This window comes from Dryobates pubescens, chromosome 13, assembly GCF_014839835.1.
Source record: "Dryobates pubescens isolate bDryPub1 chromosome 13, bDryPub1.pri, whole genome shotgun sequence".
NCBI classification, from domain to species: Eukaryota; Metazoa; Chordata; class Aves; order Piciformes; family Picidae; genus Dryobates; species Dryobates pubescens.
In genome coordinates, this window is record NC_071624.1 from 9,475,511 (window position 1) to 9,498,286 (window position 22,776).

General features: G+C 44.2%; 1 protein-coding gene across 2 annotated transcripts in view; it reads right to left on the reverse strand.

Annotated features, from left to right (window-relative positions):
• Positions 1-22,776, reverse strand: part of TP63 (tumor protein p63) — a 106,747-nt gene that overhangs the window by 34,969 nt on the left and 49,002 nt on the right. For both annotated transcript variants that reach the window (XM_009901033.2, XM_009901034.2), the window contains one exon: positions 15,869-16,123. In XM_009901033.2, the coding sequence (XP_009899335.2) occupies positions 15,869-16,123 (255 nt within the window). The remainder of the gene's footprint in view (positions 1-15,868; positions 16,124-22,776) is intronic.

Consider the following 22,776-nt stretch of genomic DNA (forward strand, 5'->3'; position numbering starts at 1 on the left):
TAGCAACCATGAATCTCATGAGCTTGCACTACTGCAAGTGCTATCAAAGGTAAGACTTAAAACCAGCCCCTTAAGAGCTCTGAATTTAATACGATCCAAACAAGGTGGTGAGAGGAGGGTTGGGACTAACACCAGCAAGCCATTTGCATGTGTAGCTTATTGAAGACAATCAACTGAAAGCAAGAACTTTGAACCTACAGAAATTAATTACCCCTCCAGAATTTTATCAGCCACCACCATGTATAGGAAGACACCATTAAACCACTGACGTAACCCAAAAACATCTTTCCATGCACCAGCTTTGCAACTGAACCACAGAAGAGAGTCCACAGGGAAGCAAGTATTTAGTTCTTCAGTTGCAGACAGCAAAGCTCCAGGGTGCAAAAAACAAACAACAAACAAAAAAGGGCAAAACCTAAATAGGATGAGAGATATGATAAAACATCCCACAAAGATGTGACCATGCTACTGCTGTGTGGTGCAGCAGCATCATCATCAGATAATGTAGCACGCAAGGCTCCTCTGCACAAAGCACTTGATGAGAAGAAATAAACACAGTTTTACAACATGTGAAGGCAACAGATTGAAACAATCCAGGGGGAGACACTTAAAGAAAGCTGATAAGAGAAGGGAAGCCCTAGTCACAGCACACCAGCTACCTGACCCTGGAGGACAGTAAAAGATAAAGGCCCATCTATACTGTAACTCTTGCCACATATATCTTATTTAAATGCAATTTGTTTAATCTCAAGTCTGATTCAACCATCAAAGGCTCTCTTCTGTAGCACACTGACAGTTCACTCTAAGTCTCTGCGCATTTAATCCTTTAATTAGCCAAGAAAAATGTGATCTCAACTCTTCCACCAGCCTAAGCTAATTTTCTGCACGGAGCTTCCAGCTCCTGTAGGTTACAGGTTTTAGCTGCTCATGTAGCCAAGGGGAGAGGAAAAAACCCCCCAAAACAACCACAAAAACAACCCCCCAAACAACCCCCACCCCATTCCCACATAGGCTGATGTACACTTCTCCAAGGGCTACCTTTCCAAAGATTGAGCTCCTTGAAAAGTCCTCAAGCAAGAGGGATTCATTTTCACATTACAGTAGCAGGCTGGAAGGCATAATTACATCACACAACTCAGAAATTGTGAACAAAGGTTTTGATTTGTGGTACAGGGGTGGTTGGAGGAACCTGGGGACAAAGCAGTGTTTGCACAGGAGAGAGATTAAACAGAGTTAAGCAGTGCTTGAGTAAAATAATGTCATTCCACCATGTGGCTTTGGCCACGCTCCTCTGTGATCTTGGAATGGGAGATCATAAGCAGACAAACAAAACCCTGGATAGCCAACCATTTTGGAAATGCTCTCTAAAACAGGATTGCTCCAGAGATGAGCTCTGCTCTTGCTCAACACTGTCAAGCAACACAGCTGTAAAGGCAGAAAAGGAAGGTTTCATGAGTCACCACTGCACCAGGACAGACTCATTCGTGCAACTTGAATTACACATAAGGCTATTCATATAGTCCAGTAGAGCATGGTGAAGGAAGGATAAGAGGGCCACCTAAAGCCCTTGTGTCTCAAGCCCTAAGGATGGGGAATGAAATAAGATCTGCACCCAAACTCAGCCCTGTCTGCCTTTCTAGGTCAGGATGCTCCTTGCAGGGCCAGGCAAAGGCAAGCAGTGCTTTTGTTTAAGGTCTACTAAAGGCATGCCCATAGGACAGCTGTAGAGACTGCTGCTTGCCACATGCTAACCTAGTGCATATCATGCAGGAGAAAAGGGTACAGATATGGCCCAGCCATCTCTGCACAGCCCCCAAGCTATTATGCTCAAGTTGCAATGTGCCAGAGCTAATGAACCTGATTTGCTGCAACACCACACAAACACTGCAGTTCTCAGTCTAGGTGCAACCTGGCAAGTCCATTTAGCATAGAATGGAGCCTAATGTTCTCCCTAGCACAGGAAAAGCTTTAGGGGGCCTTCCTGGCATCTGGCAAGGGAAGACAAGTGAACAGCAGAACTGGCAATGAGGAGGGACTTGATGAAGGTGTAAGTACATGGAATGTAACCTCACTCTGAAGAGCAGACACAATGGAAGAGCCCTGTTTATATCAAAGACAGAACAGGCATTTCTGTGTCTTGCAGTTCCTTAAATTTACTTGTGTGTTGGGTCCTTGGAGAACATTAACACATGACCAGGGCTGCCTTGCTTAAGCAACCACTTCTTGCAAAGTCACAGCAGTGTTTGGTGTGAGGCAGGGAAAAATCCCAACACCTAAACCTCCTCAAATAACAACATCAGAATACTACAGCCTTTTGCTTTTAAGCACTAGGAGAATACTCTCCAGGGAGTATTACAGCCCCATCTTTGCAGAACAGCACTCTCAATGCATGTTCCTCTCCTCACATAGGATTTTAGAGGCACTGTGTTCACGTTCTCTACTTTGTTCAGCCTAAAGCGCTTCCCCCTAGCTTTCCAGCTCTATTACCAATCTCAACACTTCAGCTGCTCCTGAGTCATATAACTGTTCTATGCTGCCACAGGCCTTCAGAAAGAGGCATTTCAAGTGCACAATTAAAGGCAAGCAAAAGAGCTCTGCAAACTGCAGTGGCTAGATGTTCATTCTGCATTCAAGTCTTACAGAACAAAGAGGATGGGAGTAGCTGTCAAGGAGCATTTGACTGGGAAGCTTCATTCTGGTGTCTAAGCAGTAAGGTATCGTTGTGGTTGATAAAGGCATTACAGAACATCCTTCCACTGACAGTCCTCAGGGTAGGTAAGCAAAAGTAGCAAACAGTTACTAGATTTGTTCCAGGCCAGAGAAGAAGCTCATTTTGCAGCACCAAGAAGCAGGGCATTTTCTCTTTCAAGAAAGAGAGAAAAATAATAATAATAGCAAAATCTTCCAGTGCTCTGAAAGCTGCTAATCAAATTATTAAAGTGCTTAAAAGTTTAATGAAGAAATCAAAGCTATTAAGCAAACATTCAGCTTGATGTCTCTTTCCCTGAATACCCACCCTTCCTCAATGCATTCAAAAACCTCTTTTTGCTGTGCTACAACATGTTTAAACAGGTACTGAGATACAAACAAGTCTTGGCCCCATCTCATACAGAATGGATTGGTTGCAGATGTTCTCCTGCAAGCTACATCTTGCCTCCTGCAAGAGCATTCATCTCCAAAACACATCATTTCACCTACTTTGCCTGAAGCCAAAACTCAAAGGTTATTTAATTTTAATTTTTTTTTTTATTATTATTAACTCTAACATACCTACAGCTGTGCAAGCAAAACCCCATCTGGTTTTTCAAGGCACAAAGAGGCAAGCGACTAAGTTTGGAGAAATGTAACCAAGCTGGGGCAGTCATCTTTATGGTCACCTCTGCAGCCACCAACAGCCATGTCAGAGGTGCAGTGAAATAAAAATCTGCTATATTTCAGAGAAGCCTGACATATTTCACTATCTTCCTAGGACAAGTCAGACATGAGCTCATACAGTGGCAGGTGAGTCAGTGTCGAGTCAGACGAGAGCTCCTTAATTAAGCTTTAGGGGCAGATGATCCCTCGAAGGTGTAATCAGATTGGTATGACAGTAGAAAAAACAAATAAAAATAATAATAATGGAAATTTAAAAAAGGAAAAGAGGAAGGAAAGAAGGGGCGAGAAGGAAGGAAAGAAGGGGCGAGAAGAAAGGAAAGAAGGAGAGAGAAGGAAGGAAAGAAGGAGAGAGAAGGAAGGAAAGAAGGAGAGAGAAGGAAGGAAAGAAGGAGAGAGAAGGAAGGAAAGAAGGAGAGAGAAGGAAGGAAAGAAGGAGAGAGAAGGAAGGAAAGAAGGAGAGAGAAGGAAGGAAAGAAGGAGAGAGAAGGAAGGAAAGAAGGAGAGAGAAGGAAGGAAAGAAGGAGAGAGAAGGAAGGAAAGAAGGAGAGAGAAGGAAGGAAAGAAGGAACTCTTACACCCTTGCTAAGCCATGCCTAGCAGGCTGAAAGCTGGAGAGCCCCCTGCACACAGGACAGCTAACTGTCCTCTACCACACCCCAGCAGGCAGCACCTGCCTGCAGGCTCAACCCTGCTTCTCCCAAGAGAATACAAAGGCTGACTTTCCCAGCAAGCAGGTTGCACTGGGCTCACACGGCAGATACATGTTATCCAGGGGTCCTTGGCAAGATAGGTGGTAGGCCCCAGGAATTTGGCTTTCAGATGCAAGGAGGTGATTTGCAAGGAGGTTCAGAGCTATGTGATGGAGAGGGAAGTGGTCATGAGTTAGTCACTCCCCGCTACTAACTGACAGTCAGTCCTTGCCATATGCTTTATCAACTCCCAAAAGGCTACCAAGCCACCTCACCTAAGAGAAAAACCCCAGGAGCTCTGTGTTTAGGAAGCTTCCCTGAAATAAGTTGCAAAACATGCATCAGAATCTCAGTGCATTGAAACACAACAGCCCCATTAAACTGATTGTGATCAACAGGGTGACTAGGAGCACCAGAGAGCTTTTGTGCTCGCAACATCAGACACACAGCATTGAAATGGTTTTCTTCCAGGCTATGTCCCTGCAAATTCAACCTGGAACCTGGCTCGCCCATAGAGTTGCTCTTCCCACTGGGCAGGGACTGCTCTGCAGCGCTCCCTCTGAACTCCAGCAGCACCAGTGCAACCCAGTTCTCTCAATCTGTCTCCATTTGTACATTCTGTAGATCAATCTGCTGAAAAACAGACAGACTCCAGCTTACATAGCCCTTTTTGAGAGGCATGGCAAAGGAAATGAGCCAAAGTGATTCTGAGAAGTCAGCAAGCAAAAAGGATGCCCAATGCATTAAGCTGCATTGCAAAACAATGACTCCACATGCTTTGTCTTTCTCCAATCCTAAGGAACTAACAATGACTCCTCAGAAGCTTTTCCTAGGAGCCTTACCACTTCCTTTATGGGTGCTGGTACTGTAAAAGATTGTTGTAGGATATCCAGCAATGCACAGGTGTTTTTTTGTTGAAGTCCCCTTTGTTCCTACACTTACAATATCCTCCCAAGGATAGGCAAAAGAAATGAAATAAGAAAAGGCTAAGTGGGAGTAATGGAAGTGGTTTGCAGCAGAAGACAGGAGACAAGGAACTCACTGCAAACCCAGCCACCACCTCTCTAATGAACAGGTATCATTCAGTGCTCAGTCACCCAACAGAAAAATCTCACAGGAAGACTCTCTCCCACCCATGGTGATGCTGACACTTAAATGCAAACAGTGTGAGTGTGCTGCCTGCCTCACGAACACCCTCCAGGCTGGGCACCAAGCCCAGTGGCAGCACTCCCATCCTTTCCCCACTGGAATCCCTTCGAGTCCTGAATCTTAAGTGGGGGTCCAAGGAGACCTGGGTGCAGATTTGATACCAAATCTGGGCTCAGTCTGCCCCCATTGCATGGAGGTCAGGAACAAGTCAACTCCCAGCCACAGCTCATGTGGCTGTGCTAATAAGGCACAAGGAGCGGCAGGTTGAATTTGCTCACAGCTACTCTGCTACCAGCTAATGTAACAGTGCTGGTACATCATCACATGGGGCTTAAAGCTGGTAAAACTTGAGATCATAAGCAGGGAAAACAATAACCTGATGGGCACTCAGGTAGTTCAAAGATTTAGCCTGGAGACATGTTTCAGTTCCTCCAAAAGTTAGTTGGTAAAAAACCCCAAACTGTAATGTTCTGTGGGTAAGTCAGAATCAAGGGCCTAAAAGCTCAGGATTGTGATTCAGGATGAACAGCAAGCAGCAGTCCCCAGCTGTCCCCCTAGGCATTTCACATCAGAGGTCTAAGTGCTTTACAATATGGGATCATGGTGACACAGTCCCACATTTGAGAGTGGGTGTGTGGAAAGGGGGAAGAGAGGGAATGACTTTCACAATGTTACCCAGATTACATCTAAATCACAGTGCAGGAGGAGCTCAGAGGCTGGGCTTCAAGCCAAATCCGCTGCTCACTGATGCTGCTCCCTAACAGGGCATCTCCAGGCTCCTCTCCTCAGAAGGAAAGAGTGGTGCACCCCGGGGGGCACACAGCAGGTGGGGAGGAGAGCCCCAAGGCAGCATGCCTATAGTGGCTAACAGGGAAAACAGAGCCAGAGAATGTAGACCCAAGCCCCATCTCACTCTTTCAGGAAAGGCAGGTCAGCCTTCGAGCATTGCTTTGCTGCCTTTCCTTCAGCGCATTTTCCAGCTCTGCTATTTATTAGACAAGTTAATATTTTACTCTCCCTAAAAACAGAAAAGGAAAAAACCCAACACTTTCATAGAAAGCATCGGGGGGGTGGGGGTGGGAAGGGAGAAGTAGCATTCTCCTCCTGTGGCTCCACCAAGATTTGCTCCAATGTTTAAGTGCTATCTTTACCAACTGGAAACAATATACTTGATATCACCACTCAGGGCTATCTGCAAGAGGATCTAAGCTTTTATTTGGGTAGCTATCCTACTGTGTTTACAATAACAAACCTGACACACCTGCACACAGCAAAACCTCATGAAAAGATTTCCATTGCATAATAAAGTTCATGCTCTCTCTATGCAGAAGCCATCCCTACCCAGGACACTTCTTTCTTTAAACAAAAATAGGAATTTCTTCATAGCCCAAGGTCTGCCAAGCACTGGAGGTGGACCCTCAGCACACAGAGCACCACCAACTTGTTCTGTATCAAGCCAGCAGGGAACTATCTATGACAACTGTGATATTTCAGCTGACCTAAAGAAAAGAATGCTCTTCTTCAAGGGTGGTCTTTGTCTGCACGGTGAGGGATGCATCTTGCACCAGCCTACCTGAAAACCTCTCCCAAAACTGACTGATTAAACAGTCACTGCAGGAGTTTGGGATTTATTGATAAGGTTGAAATAACTTCTAACGCTGCTCAGTTGAAGCAGTTTAAAATTATACAGCTCAACGTCACAGGGGAAATTGAGAACTCTTTCAGAACCCCTCCGTACCCCAGTGTAGGCTAACTGCCTTCTGGCCCAGCTCGCCGTGACCTTTGGAAAGGTAAGGAGGTGACTCTGCTGATGTCTTGTTCGAGGTCTGCCGAGCTGCTTTGAATGCTTAACACTTGTGAAATTCGGGAGAGCTCAGCAGCTTTTAGAAGCCCTCCTAGAGGCAGTCTCATGCTGAACTTCACAAAAAAACCCAAAGCACCAAAAAAACAAACCACCAACCATTCCCCCCCCCCCCAAAAAAAACCCCAACAACAAACCAACAACAAAACAACCCCAACAAACAAACAAATTAAGAAAAAGCAAAGCAAATAGGCAAAAACTCCAGTTGAGAAAAAACCAACAATAATAAAAAAGACCAGTTGGGAAATTTTGGTGCTTCTCCTGCTTTGGTTTTCCTCCTCTAAAATGGCGACTACACTCATGATTTGCCTACCAAGAAGAGTTGCTTGGTGATTAGGGAAGTAAGGTTTGTGCAGCACTTTGAAGATTTAAAGTACTAGATTAATCCTCCACGTTATTCTTAGTGGAAACCAATTTTCAACTAAGAGGAGGAAAAAGAAAAGGGGGGGGGGGGGGGGGGGGGTAAAAGTGATTTAAATACTGACCCTCCCCTACTTCACTCATCTCCCAGCATCATCTTTTCTTATCTGCAAATGGGGTGGTGGTGTTTGGTTGTTGTTTTTTTTTTTTTAACCCTTCCTTCTCATAGTTCTCAGAAACCACAAGTCTCATTATTCAGCTTTTATTTGAAAAATGGCTTCTTTCCAGGCTGTGGCTGCTCCTTGTAAAGTTAATTCCTTTTGGTAACAGTGCTGGAGGCACATTGGTATGCTCGGTGTGTGTGTGTGTATATACATACATATTTTCCCCCCTTTTTCACACGGTGGTGTTTTTATAGATGTGTAGTGAAAGATACCTAATCCAGGATTATGATTCTCTTTATTCCTTTCTCATGAAAGTAGGTGGGGCTTTTTTTTTTTCTTCTTTTTTTTTTTTTTTTTTTTGGGTGCAAGTTGCAATGCTGAAAATTATATTTAATTAACAGCTTTTCCTCTCCACATAGACAAAAGTATTCCCATTAGGAATTAAACCAAAATACATATTAAAAAAAAAATCTTCCACTTAATTATCTCCCTCTGAATTTTTCTTTAAAAAAAAAATTAAAATAACTAAAACATGAAAAAATAAAAGATAAATTCTGAGGAGGGGGGAGGGGGGAAAAGGGTGGTGTTAGTACAAGTAGAAATTGCTTGTACAAGACAGCAGAGGGATCCTGTGCCGGAGGAGGACCTAGCCCTTCCCTGTCACTACTTGCTCCATCCTCCCGTGTTTGATCACAATGTCTCCATGTTTTTTCACTTGCAGACCCTGTGAAGCCTATAGGGAACTCTAACTGGACTCCTGTTACACTGGGAAAGAATCAGCCACAAATACAGCAACCAAGAAGCTGTATTCTAGTTGGAAGGAGGACATTCATACCATCTGAAGCCTGCTTTCTCTCACTAGGTCAAGCATGTTGGGTGCCCTGACTGTGCTGTTTGAAGAGCAAAGCATGCACCATTGCAAGGCAGAAGACCTAAATATTCTGTTCCCAGGGCTGGCAGATACCAATTAATATAATAAGTAAACAACTAACCTTTTCATCCTTCCTGGATGCCACTATCTGTGGGGGTTACAGGCTGCCCCATACAGACAGATCTTACAGCACTGTCATCACAGAGGGTGCTGGTCTAATAGAGACCATATGAAAAAAAATCTCCATTTCATATAAGGGAGGCTTTGAGAGGATTTACAAAACAACAAGGAAAAGAAAACCAGAAGATGCCTCACACTGTAAAGACATTTTCTGGAAATTACTGCATGGGTTTGTACAGCTGCTTTGTAAAGAGTGACAGAAGATAGCTGCTAATAAAAACAAGATATACATGACAAAGAGATTAGGGGGAAAAAGCACAATTACATTCTAATGGGAACCTAATGCACTCAGATCTCCATTTACTCAAGCATAAAAACCCAAACAGAAGCCAGCAGGCCCCTCCTGGCTGGTTCACATAGGTGAACTGGTTGTTCCCAGCTTTGCTAGCTTGAGAACACCTCCCTGCCGTGAGAAAGGCACCTCCTTCAAAGACAACAAGCCCGGCTTCTCTCTTTCCAGGTAGATGACCTAGGACTAGTTACATATGCCTCAACAGCCTTTGTGTTAGGCCCTGTAACATCACACAGAGGGAGATACACTTCACAAGCTCTTCAAACAGGTCAGCACAATCACAGCCTCTCCGTGCATAAGAATGATGGTGGCAGCAAAAACCCGCCCTGCCTGCTCCATGCCAAGAGGCAGTGCATGATGGAAACAGCCTCTACAGGCAGGCATGGTTGCAGAGAGCTTGAGGGAGCCAAATCTTAACGACTTCTCACCTGAGACAAATGCCCAAATATGGACACACTCCTGCTTTACTGAGAACAGTGAGGAGCCAAGCCCTTAGCTCACTCCATTGCAAGAGATCTCACAGCCTATGTGAGGTCTGAAGGCTGCAACCCCATGTCCTGCTGCTCCACTGCCTTCTCCTTCCAGATTTCCCTTCCTCACTCATACTGTAAAAACGAGGGAAGTTATCATCAGCAAAATCAACTTCACTGGGCAACCAATTGGGCTGAAAATAAAGCCTGTATTAGAGGTTCGAACAGGTTAGCAGGGTGGCCAGCAGGTCACCAATTTCAGCACTTGGTGAGGTATCTTGCAAGGATCTCAGATACTCTGTGCAAACAGCTAACACCTACATCACTGCTGACTAGGAGCCTCTGAGGACTGGGGAATTCAAAAATCCTGTGACAAGACCACTTCTGCTCCCTTTCTGCTAGTAGTTTAAAAAATAAGGTTACAGGGTAAAAGTGGAAAACTGAGATTGCACTGACCAACACACCACCAAGGAACAGCAAAGCTAAGATTTCATGTGAACCCTTTGCACAGCCCTCTGCCCCGTGTGAATGTTCTCTGGGAGTCACCAGCCTTTAACAAAGGGAAGGGGGAAAAAAAAAGAGTTTTCATGCATGATGCAGAGAGATAATCAGCAGCCAGTAAAACACTGGACATCACCGGCGGTAATGAAACAATGCACTGTTTGAACAAATTATTTAAGAGAACACTGAACTCAGTAATTAAGGACTGAGTCAATGCAGTGTGCACATCTAATTGCCCTCCCATTGCTTCACTAGGCTTGTGCACAATCCTCTAATTCATTTTATAGAGACTGGGAAAAAAAAAATTTCCCAATTTTACCAGGTGGTTCAGGACACAGAACATTTGAAATGGAAATGGAATGAACCAATTTTGAATAAAAAGACCAAGATAGGCCAGCCAAGGAATCTACCCTCTTGACCACAGAAACCTGTTATTGCTCGTGTGGACTAATTTAAGCGCATTCCTTTCGCCTTCCTCAAAATGCAGCTTTTCCAAATCCACTAACCCCAGCCAACATAATCCATTTACTTGCTTCATGCATGTTGCATAGGCAGTAATCCAGCTTTGCTAGCTAAGAGACTGAAATCTGAGAGTTTTCTTATAGCTGTAGGTCCAGTCGAGTGTGGGGAGAAGCAGCGAGCCCGACAGGAGCAACGATTGCAGCTTTGCAGAGCTCTGTGTTTCATAACAAAAGTCCTGCAAGGACCAACCCAGCTCAGCTCCAACCTACTGCAGGGCATGAGAATAAACTGCTACACTCAGGTATTGCAAACACCTGACTTATGCAAGTCTTGCAGGGCTGGGTGTCTTTCTTCAGCAGAATCACGAATTTGCAACTAATTTTAGTTTTCCATTTGAAAACACAAAGCAACTTTTGCCTTCTTTTTCTTTAACCCTCCTGACTACCAATAAATGCTTTTAAAAAAATAAAAAAATTTAGTAGATGCACCCTAAAGGCTCAGAAACCTGGAGAAGAATAAGAAGAACCTGTTTGTCTTTTAAAAAGAGTCTTATGACTTATAAGGTGGTATCTTGCTTATGGGGATGGGTGGATCAGATTCAGTTTTTGATAGCTTGCATTTGGCAGCAATGTTAACTTTTGCTTACCTTGACATACAACTTTAATTTTTACTTTCCTCCTGCAATCATATTCTTCCCCATGTAACAGGTTCTGCTAGTGACAGGTGATTGCCAAATCTTTTTAACTTTTTTTTTGGGGGGGAGGGAATCCAGTACAGCTGTTTGTTTATTTATTTGCACTCAGAGTGGGTGGGGAAGATCAACACCCCAACTTACTTCCACAAAGAACAAAAGTAATATCTGAGGTGGCACACTTTTGAAAATCCTTCTGTTCTGCTGCTGCAGAAACAGGGGACATGGCAAGGCATGGGAATAAGGGAAATCTCACAGTGGAATTATCCCACAATAAATCACAGAATCACCAAGGTTGGAAGAAACCTCAAAGATCATCGAGTCCAACCTGTCACCACAGACCTCATGACTAAACCATGGCACCAAGTGCCACATCCAATCCCCTCTTGAACACCTCCAGGGATGGTGACTCCACCACCTCCCTGGGCAGCCCATTCCAATGGCTAACAACTCTCTCTATGAAGAACTTTCTCCTCACCTCAAGCCTAAATGTCCCCTGGTGCAGCTTGAGACTGTGTCCTCTTGTTCTGGTGCTGGTTGCCTGGGAGAGGAGACCAAGCCCCTCCTGGCTACAACCACCCTTCAGATACAGTCTCACCCTGAGAAGGTTCTGCAGTAGATCTTATTTCACCTCCTTCCTAGGGCTTCTCAATCAGCCTCAACCTACTGGTCTCAGCACTGAGAGAGAACTGCTTGTGCCTTCACAGCATGGTTTTCAAGAAGCTTTTATGTGTGAGTATGCACATCAGAAACTTTGTTCAGCTTAGATTATCAAATCCTTTTGTTTTTCAACATTTCAGGAGAGTTTCCATTGTTAACAGTTTTCCTTCTGAAAAGGCTGATTAGCCTTCTTATATTCTTACTTCTGTTCTCAGGTCATTAATTAAAACAAAAAAAAAGAGTCAAGGATGCTTATGAAGTCCTCTGCAATCCAATCTCAATTTGTCATCATTAATTAGTTCAACATTGCATACAAATGAAGACCTAACCTGATTAGGCAGCATGTTTTACTGGAATGCCTACTTAAGGTCACGAAAGACTTCAGAGAGAAAATTTATAATATTTTCAAAGTGAATTGCTCATACATATGAAATCACCCTCTCATCTAGCAGCAGTTAGTGTTTGTCTGCAATTTTTTGGCCAATTTTTTTTTCCCCCTTCTCTCTTCCCCCCTCCCCCCCGCTTCTAATTAGGAGTCCACCACAAGCCTGAGCAGAGAAGTAATCCTGATCTTGCATTCGTCTCCCCCCTCCTTGCCTAGCCTATAAAAATAGTAATGAGTTGGCAAAAGGTACCCACTGCCCTAGGACAATAAACTTGCCCCAGAAAGAGTCTGCAGAACCTGGAGGGAAGCAAAGTTTCAGAAAAAAAATAAAGAGACTAAAGAAATTGAAGGCTGTTTTCAAAGCCATAGCATTTAGGTATTCAGCAAGTAGCTTCTCTCCTTTTCCCTGCCTCCAAAAATAATGTTGGATTATTGCCTCCAAAGCATGGTAAATGCACTAACTGCCAAGAAATCTGAAGCATCTTCACAGGTCTCTAATCCTTCCATGAAAGCAGCTCTTGCTTTTTGGATAAATTACCCAGTCCTCTCCCCAAGCTCACAATCTTCACTCCCATGACCTAATCTGACATGACTCAGCCCAGAAGATCAGAGGAGCTCCAGTGAAGCATGCTGTCAGCCTGGACAGCAGAGCCCCTGCCAGTCATAACCAAGTCTTCCTAGCAGGCAGGGCAAGGTGGGTCACCCTGGCTCATCATCTCCCCAACTGGGGAAAGCACAATACAATGGATTTCCTTAATACTATTGCCCTGGGGAACAACAACAGGGGGAAAAAAAAGACCTAAGAAACAAGGCTTTCAAGTTTTGGACTCTTAATAAGGGTGGGGCCATCAAGTAATTAAACTTTTAATAGGTCACTGCCGTGGAAGAAACTCTTCCAGTTGGGTAAGTTCCTAATCCATCATTTAAACAAAACAAAACAACAAAAAAAGGAAGGGAAGAAAAAAAAAGGAGGAAAAAAAGAGAACAGCCATTAATCAAAGCATATGAAGTCACATGGTGGGGGATGAGCAACTCCAAGAACTTGCTCTTGCTGCGAGGATGAGGCAATCACTCCTCCTTTCATCAACATTTCACGCATGTTTCCACATTTCTCAGGATGGCAGCGGGGAAAGAGCCTTCTCAGTCCTTCCCCACCCACCCCACTGATAAAGCTGTCGAACACATTACCAGCTGCTCAAGAGCCCATGTGAAATGAGTTGGTGGATTAATTAGCAGGAAGGCAGAGCTCTGAAGATGGAAAGACGCTCTGCTGTGAAAGGCATATTGATTGGACGTCCCCAGCCACCACTGTAAGACTGTCATCATGCGTTGTGAACATACAGCACATTGCCAGCTCCTGCATGAGCAGCTAAAACTAGGTCACTTGGCTCAGTTGAAGGGACACCTGGACCTTGCTTACTCCTCCCTGAGAGCTGTTCAGGAGCCCGTGTCTTGAGTAAAATATACAGCCTTATACCTAGGCAGACTGCAACAGGTACAGGGAGCGCAATTTCATCTATTTGTAGCATGGTCTACATCAGGGCAAAAGTAAAGGAGAGGAGGCTAAACATGCCTTTCCCTAGGCTGGGTGTATTTGGTGACTGTAGTCACCAAGGAATAGTTTGTTAGTGTTTGTTGTTGTTGTTGTTGTTTATTTGTTAGTAAGCTCTCATGCAGTCTGATATTTGGCTACTACCCTTTAAAATTCAGCTTCCACTGTTACCCCAGAGAGCCACTGTCACTACAATGAGGTATCTTAAGTGCTTGCTTAATGTCAAGTTTGTGAGTAGCTCCCCTCACCTTCAGCTCTGCTGGAACACCTTACTACATATGTTCAAGCCTCATTTCAAAAGACCACTTTTTGTAGTTGAAAGGACAGCATCAAACACTCTGCTTCCCCACAGCCGCATCAGATAGTTCTTTGTACCATATGTATCAAAAGAGAACGTCTTGTCATATCTCCTTCAAAAGGACCCTCTCCATAACTGCCTACAAAAATCCAAGGGCAGCATTTTCTCACTCTCAGAAGTGGGAAGTAGAGATGACCAATGATTTCTTTAACTAAAGGGAAGGGAAAATAATTACTGTACGTAGCATAAGGGCAGAAATTTGGGCACAAAAATGTGAACTGCGGCAGGGCATCAGTCCTGATGCAGATAAGGAAAACACACAGTTTCATCCTCACATAAAAATCCTTCACTCTTCCATGCATCAGCAAAGGAAAAATTTGATCTTGAGCAGACTTATCCCACCTCAACTCCATTTAACACACTTTTCTGAACAAAAGTTACTGTTTACAGTTTTAGACAAATTTGACGAGAAAAAGCTTTTAAATTACAAAGGGTGAAACCCGACAGTGATTTACTGTCCTGTGGCATCTTTTTCCAGAGTGAAGCATGCCAGCTCCACTGCTTTGCTGGCAGCAAGGGCTGGGAGTTTGTTAGTTGCAATTCCAGCTAGATTGTGTCTAAATTTGAGATTGAAGTAGTTCCTCCAGTTAAAAGAAAAAAAAAATAAATCCATGCTATTGTAATGCCCTTAGCTTTTAGTAAAAAGTGAATCTTCCCCCCCGCTTAAAAAGCCCCAAGTAGCACAGAATAGGACATTTTTCACTGGACCTACTCCAGGTATCTGAAGTAGAAGGTGGCAAATAGTGAACATCTTTAGAATAGAATAGAATTAACCAGGTTGGTAAAGACCTTTGAGATTGAGTCCAACCTCTCATCCAACACTATCCAATCAACTAAGCCATGGCACCATCCAGTCTCTTCCTAAACACCTCCAGTGATGGTGACTTCATCTCCCCGGGCAGCCATTCCAATGGCCAATCACTCTGTGAAGGACTTCTTCCTAGCATCCAGCCTAAACCTCCCCTGGCACAGCTCGAGACTGTGTCCTCTTGTTCTGGTGCTGGTTGCCTGGGAGAAGAGACCAACCCCCACCTGGCTACACAGCAAACGTTTCTGCTCTGGAGCTCTAAACCACAACAGATATACACCTCCAGCAGTTTCTAGAGCCTGAACAATCAAGCCAGCTCCACCAAAAAAAAACCCCCAAACCATAAAATAAAATAATTCAAGAACTGGGATTCAAGTTCAAGCTCCATACATTTTTCCTTACTTTTGTTTGGGGATTTTTAATTTTTTTTACAATTATTTTTTTAAGAAGCAAGGTGCTGTTCTGGCAGCAGAAGCAAAGCCTTATGTAAGAAAAAAAGTACAAAAAAACCAGAAGTACTAAATAAAAATCCTCACCAGGGTGCCCATACCAGTTGCAAGAAGGGAAGCATAAAGGTAAAAGAGAAAGCTCAACGCTCCATGGGGCTGAACAAAGAACATCAGCTCTGTCCTGCTTGCATGGCCCTGCATGCCAAGTCTCACACAAACCCATGGATGCTGAGAAAAGCCAAGGGAAGCACCAAAGCTAAACTTATGCCCACCCCATGTTTGATTCCAGCACACCTGCTAGACCCAAATGGAGAGCTGGCATTTCATCACACATGGTCTTTAGGCAACTATCTTTATGCAAGGCATTTTATTCACCTGGGATTTAGTGATACTACCGAGGGTTAAATTCCCACCACACCCTCCCAGAGCCTCCAAAATAAATCTCTCCCTTCTGTGTGGCATGTCATGCACTGAAGAGGACATAGGTCACCCTATTCTTGCACAAGCCTGAATATGTATCATATAGAATAATGGCATTACTGGCATTAGGATCGAAGCCAGAGAAGGAGCAAAACAATGCTGTGACCTTACCGTCCACGTTGCTGACTTGGCTGTGCTGGACTGTTGAAATGATACATCAAAGCTGTGAGGTCCTGGGTAGTCTGTGTTGGAAGGGATGGCTGGGGAGGGCGAGAGGGCATCAAAAGTTGAGCTGGGCTGGGCGTAAGGCGAGGGGGCCGTGACGCTGTTCTGTGCATGCTCCGTGTTGTAGGGGCTGGTGGAGGAAGAACCATTCTGGATCTGCTGGTCCATGCTGTTTAGGAGCCCAAGGTTCGTATACTGTGGCTAGAGGCAAAGAGAAGCAGAGAAGTGTTACAGAAGCAATGTTAGCACAATGTGGCTAGCCACGGCATGGCCTTCAAGATGGCATGTGCACAGCATAACCACAGCACTATGGTACGTATGTCACACCACGAGGAAGATTTGCAAATGGTATACCCCTTTCTACACTGGTGACTAACACAGAAGTAAAGCTTCTCACAGCCACGCAGTGCATCAACAGCCAAGCTGGCAAAAGGGCTTGCATTCAGCAAAGAGATGGATTTGCAGGGCAGCAAGCTATCATGAAGAGCTAGGCTCCCTACATTTAGCAGCATCCAGACTGAGACCTTTTGAGTCTGCTATAACCTGACAAAAATCACCAGGCTCATTACAGGGCAGCTGGCTCTAACCTGTACGAGGCTATATTGTTTCTAACAGTCTCATACTCTGCACAAAGTCTGCTGCTCTTCTTGTGGATCCAGTTCTGCTATGCATGGTGACATTTAGGACTTCTAACTTGGGTAGTTACTGCACTAAAGCATAACTCACCAGAGGAAAAGTTTATAGCACTTAAACAAGTTGCACCATGCATTCAATTCCCAGTGACTGGCCACAGACAGTAGCAGAGCAGAATTAAAGGTCTCACCAAGTGTCATGGAAGCTTACAGCATAGAGAGCTTCCCCACATACTCCAGCAGCGGCAGTTGCGCAATGTGCCGCATTTATGAGCCAACGTGGTTTTGCTCCAAAATCAGCCTCCAGGTAGAAACAACATATGAAACAACTGAAGGCATCAAAACCAAAGACTAGAGAATGGAGTACAGAAATGCAAAGGTTAGATTAGGGAGAGGTTGGAAGGAAAAAGCCAAACAACTATCACATACTTAATACCCTGAACTATGTGTAGCCCTGGTCTTCCTCAAAGAGAAGAAAGGGAGACAAAGTTCAGAGAAATGTCTTAAGAATAAGCAAACCCTTCTAATGCCTTCCTCTGATACAGCAAATGACCACTTTTCAGCCTGGAAAAAAGATGAGGAGAAAGAAGTGGTGGATAAATTCCTAAGCAATATGGAAAAAACACCCCAAACAAACCAAAAGTAGGAAATTTGTTTTCACACTTTCTTAACAGAAGAACTGTGGAACAGGAAAACATTATGTTTGGATTCGATGATCTTTAACATCTTTTCCAACCTAAATAATTCCACAGTCTGGAGCAGGATTTTGGTTTAAACACACAAAGTGGTTCTTAACAGAGCCCACAAGTAAACAGGGATCTTTTCTGCCACAAAATGTAGATACCAAAAGCCTAAATATGTTCAAAAACACACCAGACAAGTTCTGCTGGAGAAAAAAACATTAAGGCAAGTGTATCTGATTTTAAAATTCTGAACCACAAGCAGTTGGAAGATGGGAAAGTACTTTTCTATTGCTCCAAAGGACCCAACAATGACCACAGAGATAGAGCAGTAAGCAAGCAGTATATGAAGTTCAGCCAGGTACTTGTAGTCTTTGTGTGTGTGCGCATGTTCAGAAGGCATTGTTTGTGCACAGCCTAGGGCACAAACAGCACCCAAATATCTTCAGTACCCATCCTCAACAACTCTGAGCTCAACTGCTGCAGAAAGTACTTGTGTGCTTCCCTTTGTCCAAGGATCCAAGCACATTATGTCCCTTCACATCTTGCAGCTTCAATCCCATCCAGTGCCATCAGGCACATGTATCTCTCAGTATTTCAATCAGCATGCTCCCAACTTCCTCCTCCTTTCCAACAGTTGCTCCTTTTCCAGGATAACTTGGTATTATCAACCAAGCAGCAAAGCTTCCCTGACTCAGAGCAGAAACCGCAAGACCCAGAATAAAATGCTTTCCTTCTACTGGGAATCCCACCAGCCCTGTTGAAGCTGAGCAGCACATCATCACTCCTCCAAGGATATGAAAGGGAATGGTACAAGCTATCTGCTGTGCTCCCCCAGACACTTTGAAAAAAGCCATTTAACACACAGCTTTGCCAGTCATTTCAGCTATGGTGGAAATAGGCTGGTCCCTTGACAAGGATGAAGTAGTCTCATTATGCCCAAACACTTCACAATTAGCTGTTCTTTCAGAAGAGAAGGAAGTAGGAACACTTAAGCCACCAGTTGGAGCCCTTCCTTAGGTTGCTGTCAGTTTCACTGGAAGAGGGTGATATTTTCTGGTGTTTTAACTAAAATCTCCAGGTAAGTCTGGTGCTCTGGGGTCTACAATGAGGCACATGGGACCTTCCAGAGGTGGATCAGCTTGCTACTATGAGCTGTGCTGGGAAGAAGAGGGTAAAAAGGCTCTAGAGGGGGACATGGATAGGCAGGATCAATGGACTGAAGCCAATTGTGTGAGATTCAAAGCAGCCAAGTGCCTGGGGAGGTTTATAGCAGAATAAACTTCTTCACTGAAAGGGCTCTCAAACACTGGAATGGACTTCTCAGGGAGGTAGTTGAATTACCATCCCTCAAAGTGTTTAAAAGACACATAGACGTGGTGCTAAAGGACTTGGTTTAGCACCAAACTTGATAGAATTAGACAATGGTTGGACTTGATTTTAACAGTCTGTTCCAACCAAAACAATTCTTTAATTCCTAGGTCTGGTGGGGAACAGTATAGAGGACTTGATTTGGGGAGCTGGGATAGTCTGCAGAGAAGAGAGAGAGATGGTTCCCTCCCTTGCTCTGTCATTGGCACACTGTGTCCTTGGGCAAGCCACCTTGCCTTCCCCTCCACCCTCAGCCTACTTCAGGCAGCAAGGTCTTCAGGGCAAGGATTGCTCCTCACTATGTAAAATACTCCACTTAATGGGCCTCTGTTTTGTCTGAGGCCTTCAGGCACTAGAGTAATAAAAGCAATTACATATTGAGTCCTAATCCTGGGTGAACCAGTGACTCTTCGTGTTGCCTCAGGTCAGTCATTTGCCCTCCCTGCCTTAGTTTCCCCATCTACAGCAGCAGAGATGTTATAGATGTCCACCACCCATTAGATGGGCAAGCAGGTATCTCCAGCTGAGCTCAAAGCGTGTTACATAGCTGATCCAGGAGAAAGGGACACAGATTGGTGGTTCTCCTCCAAAAAGAGGATTGCAGTTTGGGAAGCATACGTTACAGTTATGTCTTCTCTCCTGCAGGCTATTTAGTCAGCCAAGACCTATTTAATGGACTTTTGGTACATCTTTTGCCTTGAGGCTAATTCTGTATGGAAAGAGCCAGAATACTGACGTACTGCACCAGGAACAGTCATTTTCGCGCTCAGTAGCTTTGTATTTAGTAAAACCCTCAAATCTCCCTTCCCTTCTGTCCCAGAATACCTTAAAACCTGAAGACTTTTCAAAAATGTAGAAGTATGACTCAGTTGTTTCACTACTCAGAGAGATTAACATCAGACACACTCCCTTAACAGCAAATGATGAAAAGACGGCTGTGATGAAAACAGTCTCCTAAACCAGCTCAGACATACAGACAGCAAAACAATGGTGTTTCAGCTTTCACTTAAAAACTATTCCCTCTAATCCCAGGCTACTTAAGATGATGAAGAAAGATGGCCGAACGGGCAGTTGGTGTTAACAAGACAGCACAGTCTGGAAATGCCTGAAGTTGCTGCCTGGAAGTCAGTTAAAAAGTGCTCCATTAAAACTTAAGATATCCTGAAGAGAATCAAAAATCCTTTTCATTCCTTTCACTCCAGGGACCATCTGCCTAAATGTTACCGCTGGAGCAGGCATTCCACTGCATTTATACACTCACATGCCACAGCCGAATGCCATGTCCCCATTTGCTCTTTAAATAACTATTAATCTCCTTACACTTATCCTCGCGCTGACACAAGCAGCTGTTGGACTCCCCTTCTCCCCCTCGAGTCCCACCAACCTTTCACCTTCCCTGGCCCCTTGCTCCCCTCCCCAGGAAGGTGCTCCATCCCCGGTGACAAAGCCACCGCCGGGTTTGCACACACAAGCACTAAACCCCGTCTCGCAGCTATGCCCCAAGGCAGACAGAGTTGTTTGCGCTCAAGGGGTCAACATCTGAATTGCTTGCAAGGCTTTTGGAGGAATCAGATAAGGCTTTTGGAGGCACACGCCTTCTGACAACACAACAATTAGAGGGGCAGCAGGCCGGGGAAGGCGTGTGCAGGAATTCGCCCTCCACTGCAATAAAACCCATTTGCCCCATCCAGGCTGGAACAAAGAGAGCAAGGGGCTTCGGGCAGGTTAGCAAAGCATTACCATACAGGAGAGGTCTGCAGGGGTGTATTTGCACACACACCGCCTCCCTTCACCATTTGCAGAAAGAAATACAGCAGCATTTAATTCAGAGATTAACTTCTTGCCAGGTTAGTAGCCCGGAATTTAGCTCCTGTTTTGCTGAGGGGTTGTTTAAAACAACTGCAAGATGTAGTCCCACCACCGATCCTGGCAGGGGGAGAACGCTGTTTGGTGGAAAGAAGAGTATTACATGCAAAGCTAAAAGAACAGATCGTCTATTTTTTTTCAGTTCCTTTGTTCTGTATTTTGTTCATCCAAGTTTCTGAAACTATTATCACTGAGGCATTAAAAAAAAAAGGAAAGGAAGAAAAGAAAAAACCTTCAGGCAAGTTTAACTGCAAATAATTAGAGAGCTACAATTAGATCTTAGAATATGCATTTTGGAACATCATTTCAATAATGTATCTTGAACTATCAGTTTCGCTTCCTACACCCCCATCAGCTTCGCTTTCCGGTTTTCAAGCTAGCTCATGCTTCTAGATTAGGAGAGCCAAGGTTTCACTGTAGAGGTTGTGAATTAAAAACTGCAGCCGTTTGATTACGGTTCTGCTGCCTGCAGAGCAGGTCTCCGTAAGGAATGCCATGGACACGGCAAGGCAGAGAATCTCCTGACCCCAGCAGCTGTGGGGCACTTGCCACAAGAGGGCAATGAAAATGCTCCACCTCACACAGCAGAGCCGATGTGCTGGCAAAGATTCCTCAGCCCACCCAAACCGGGGCCCTTCTTAACCTGTCCTGCAGCAAGAATACACTCCCAGTTCTTTGACCACAGCCTGCTTTTCAGCTCATTGTGTTAACTCATAAGGTTATGAGATGAATCTGCAAAGAGACCCCCAGTATGAAGGCATAAGGGAAATAACCCAAGTGAAGTTCTCAAGGGGACTTCCACACCAAAAATCCCCTAAAACACACAGCTCCACCTATTAACTACCTAGTTTTTCATTCAGAGAATGTTTTGAGATTTTCTCCACTTAAATTAAAAGTTGTCATGGCCAGGTATGAAACACCTAGATGCCTCCACTCCCATCAACACCCTTCTTCTCTGTCTCCAACAGCTTGCACCTCTGTTCTGTACATATAACAAACCAAACAAATTCATTTTCAACTCTGCACCTATGCAGCTTAAGAGCATTGCCCAGATACTCAAAAAGCCTTCTTAAATACCACCACTGCTGCTTATTCTCCGAAGATACAAGGTGATGAAACAAATTATCATGGTTGTTAGCAACCAGAAGATTTTGCAAGGCACTTTGCTAATTTTGTGCTTTGTCCTTAGGTGTTCCACAACTGATGCATGAGGGCTAACAGTTGCAGGACTAGTAGAAAGGTTCTTGTAGCATTATTTTAGTGTCGGACCAGCTAAAGATTCAGAGTCCTGTTGATGAGCAGCATGCTAAATATTTTTCAGAGTGCTTATTGCCTATCCAAACCAGAAAAGAGACCTCAAATGTATCAGGAAAGATTTAAATCAACATAGTTTATCAAACCCCCCTAGCAAAGGATCTTAGTAGGTGGAAATAAAGCACTTAAGCACAACAAAAGTGCTTCTATCATAATTATTAATCAAGATGTTGCAGACTGCAAGACTGCACAGTTTTGCCAGTTGGTCAGAAGGTAGCTGGTACAACACCCCATATAGAGGCACTGCTTGTGCCATTACAAAGAAGTGCCAAGTAAAAGGGCTCCACCCATGCCCCTCAGCTAAGATCAGGGCTGAAGCTGAAAGAGATATTTAACTCACTCATCACAAAGAAAGGTGTGATTTGCTTTGCATCTTTAGCCTCTTATCAGGAAGAGACTGAAAAACTTCTTTATGCATCAGACTTTCCACTTAGCTCATGTACATTTGGACTGCACTCCTTTCAGGAGGAACAAGCTCAGTCTGGACATTGCTCTGTCATTTCAACAACAGCTCAAGCCCACATCCTCACAGGGAGCCAGGATGCCAGCGGCAGATATCACAGCCTCTGTACTGCCCCCAGCTCTATTTCCAAAATGGAAACACATCCCATAGGTATATTTTGAAGAGATGTTTGGGGGTTGGTTGGGTTTTTTGTTTGCGGCTATTAAATTTGTTTCCCCTCTCAATTTCCCAGCACTACTGTGCAGTGAAACACATCAAACACTATCATTTTATCTGTGTGTTGCAGAAGTGCACCTTATGTTCAATGCAAAGAGTGAGGGATCAAACAATTTTCGTTGAACCAAAGGTATCAGCAATTACCAAGATAAGTTACCAGCCACTATAGCTCCTAAGCTCTAATCACCATGCATCCTGGCTTTCAGCACTATAGCAGCACTGATGTGAGTAATCATCCTGTTGGGTCATTGCTTTTTCTAGAAAACAGAAGAGTAATTTCACATCCCATCAGCATTACCAGTTCTCAGTGTG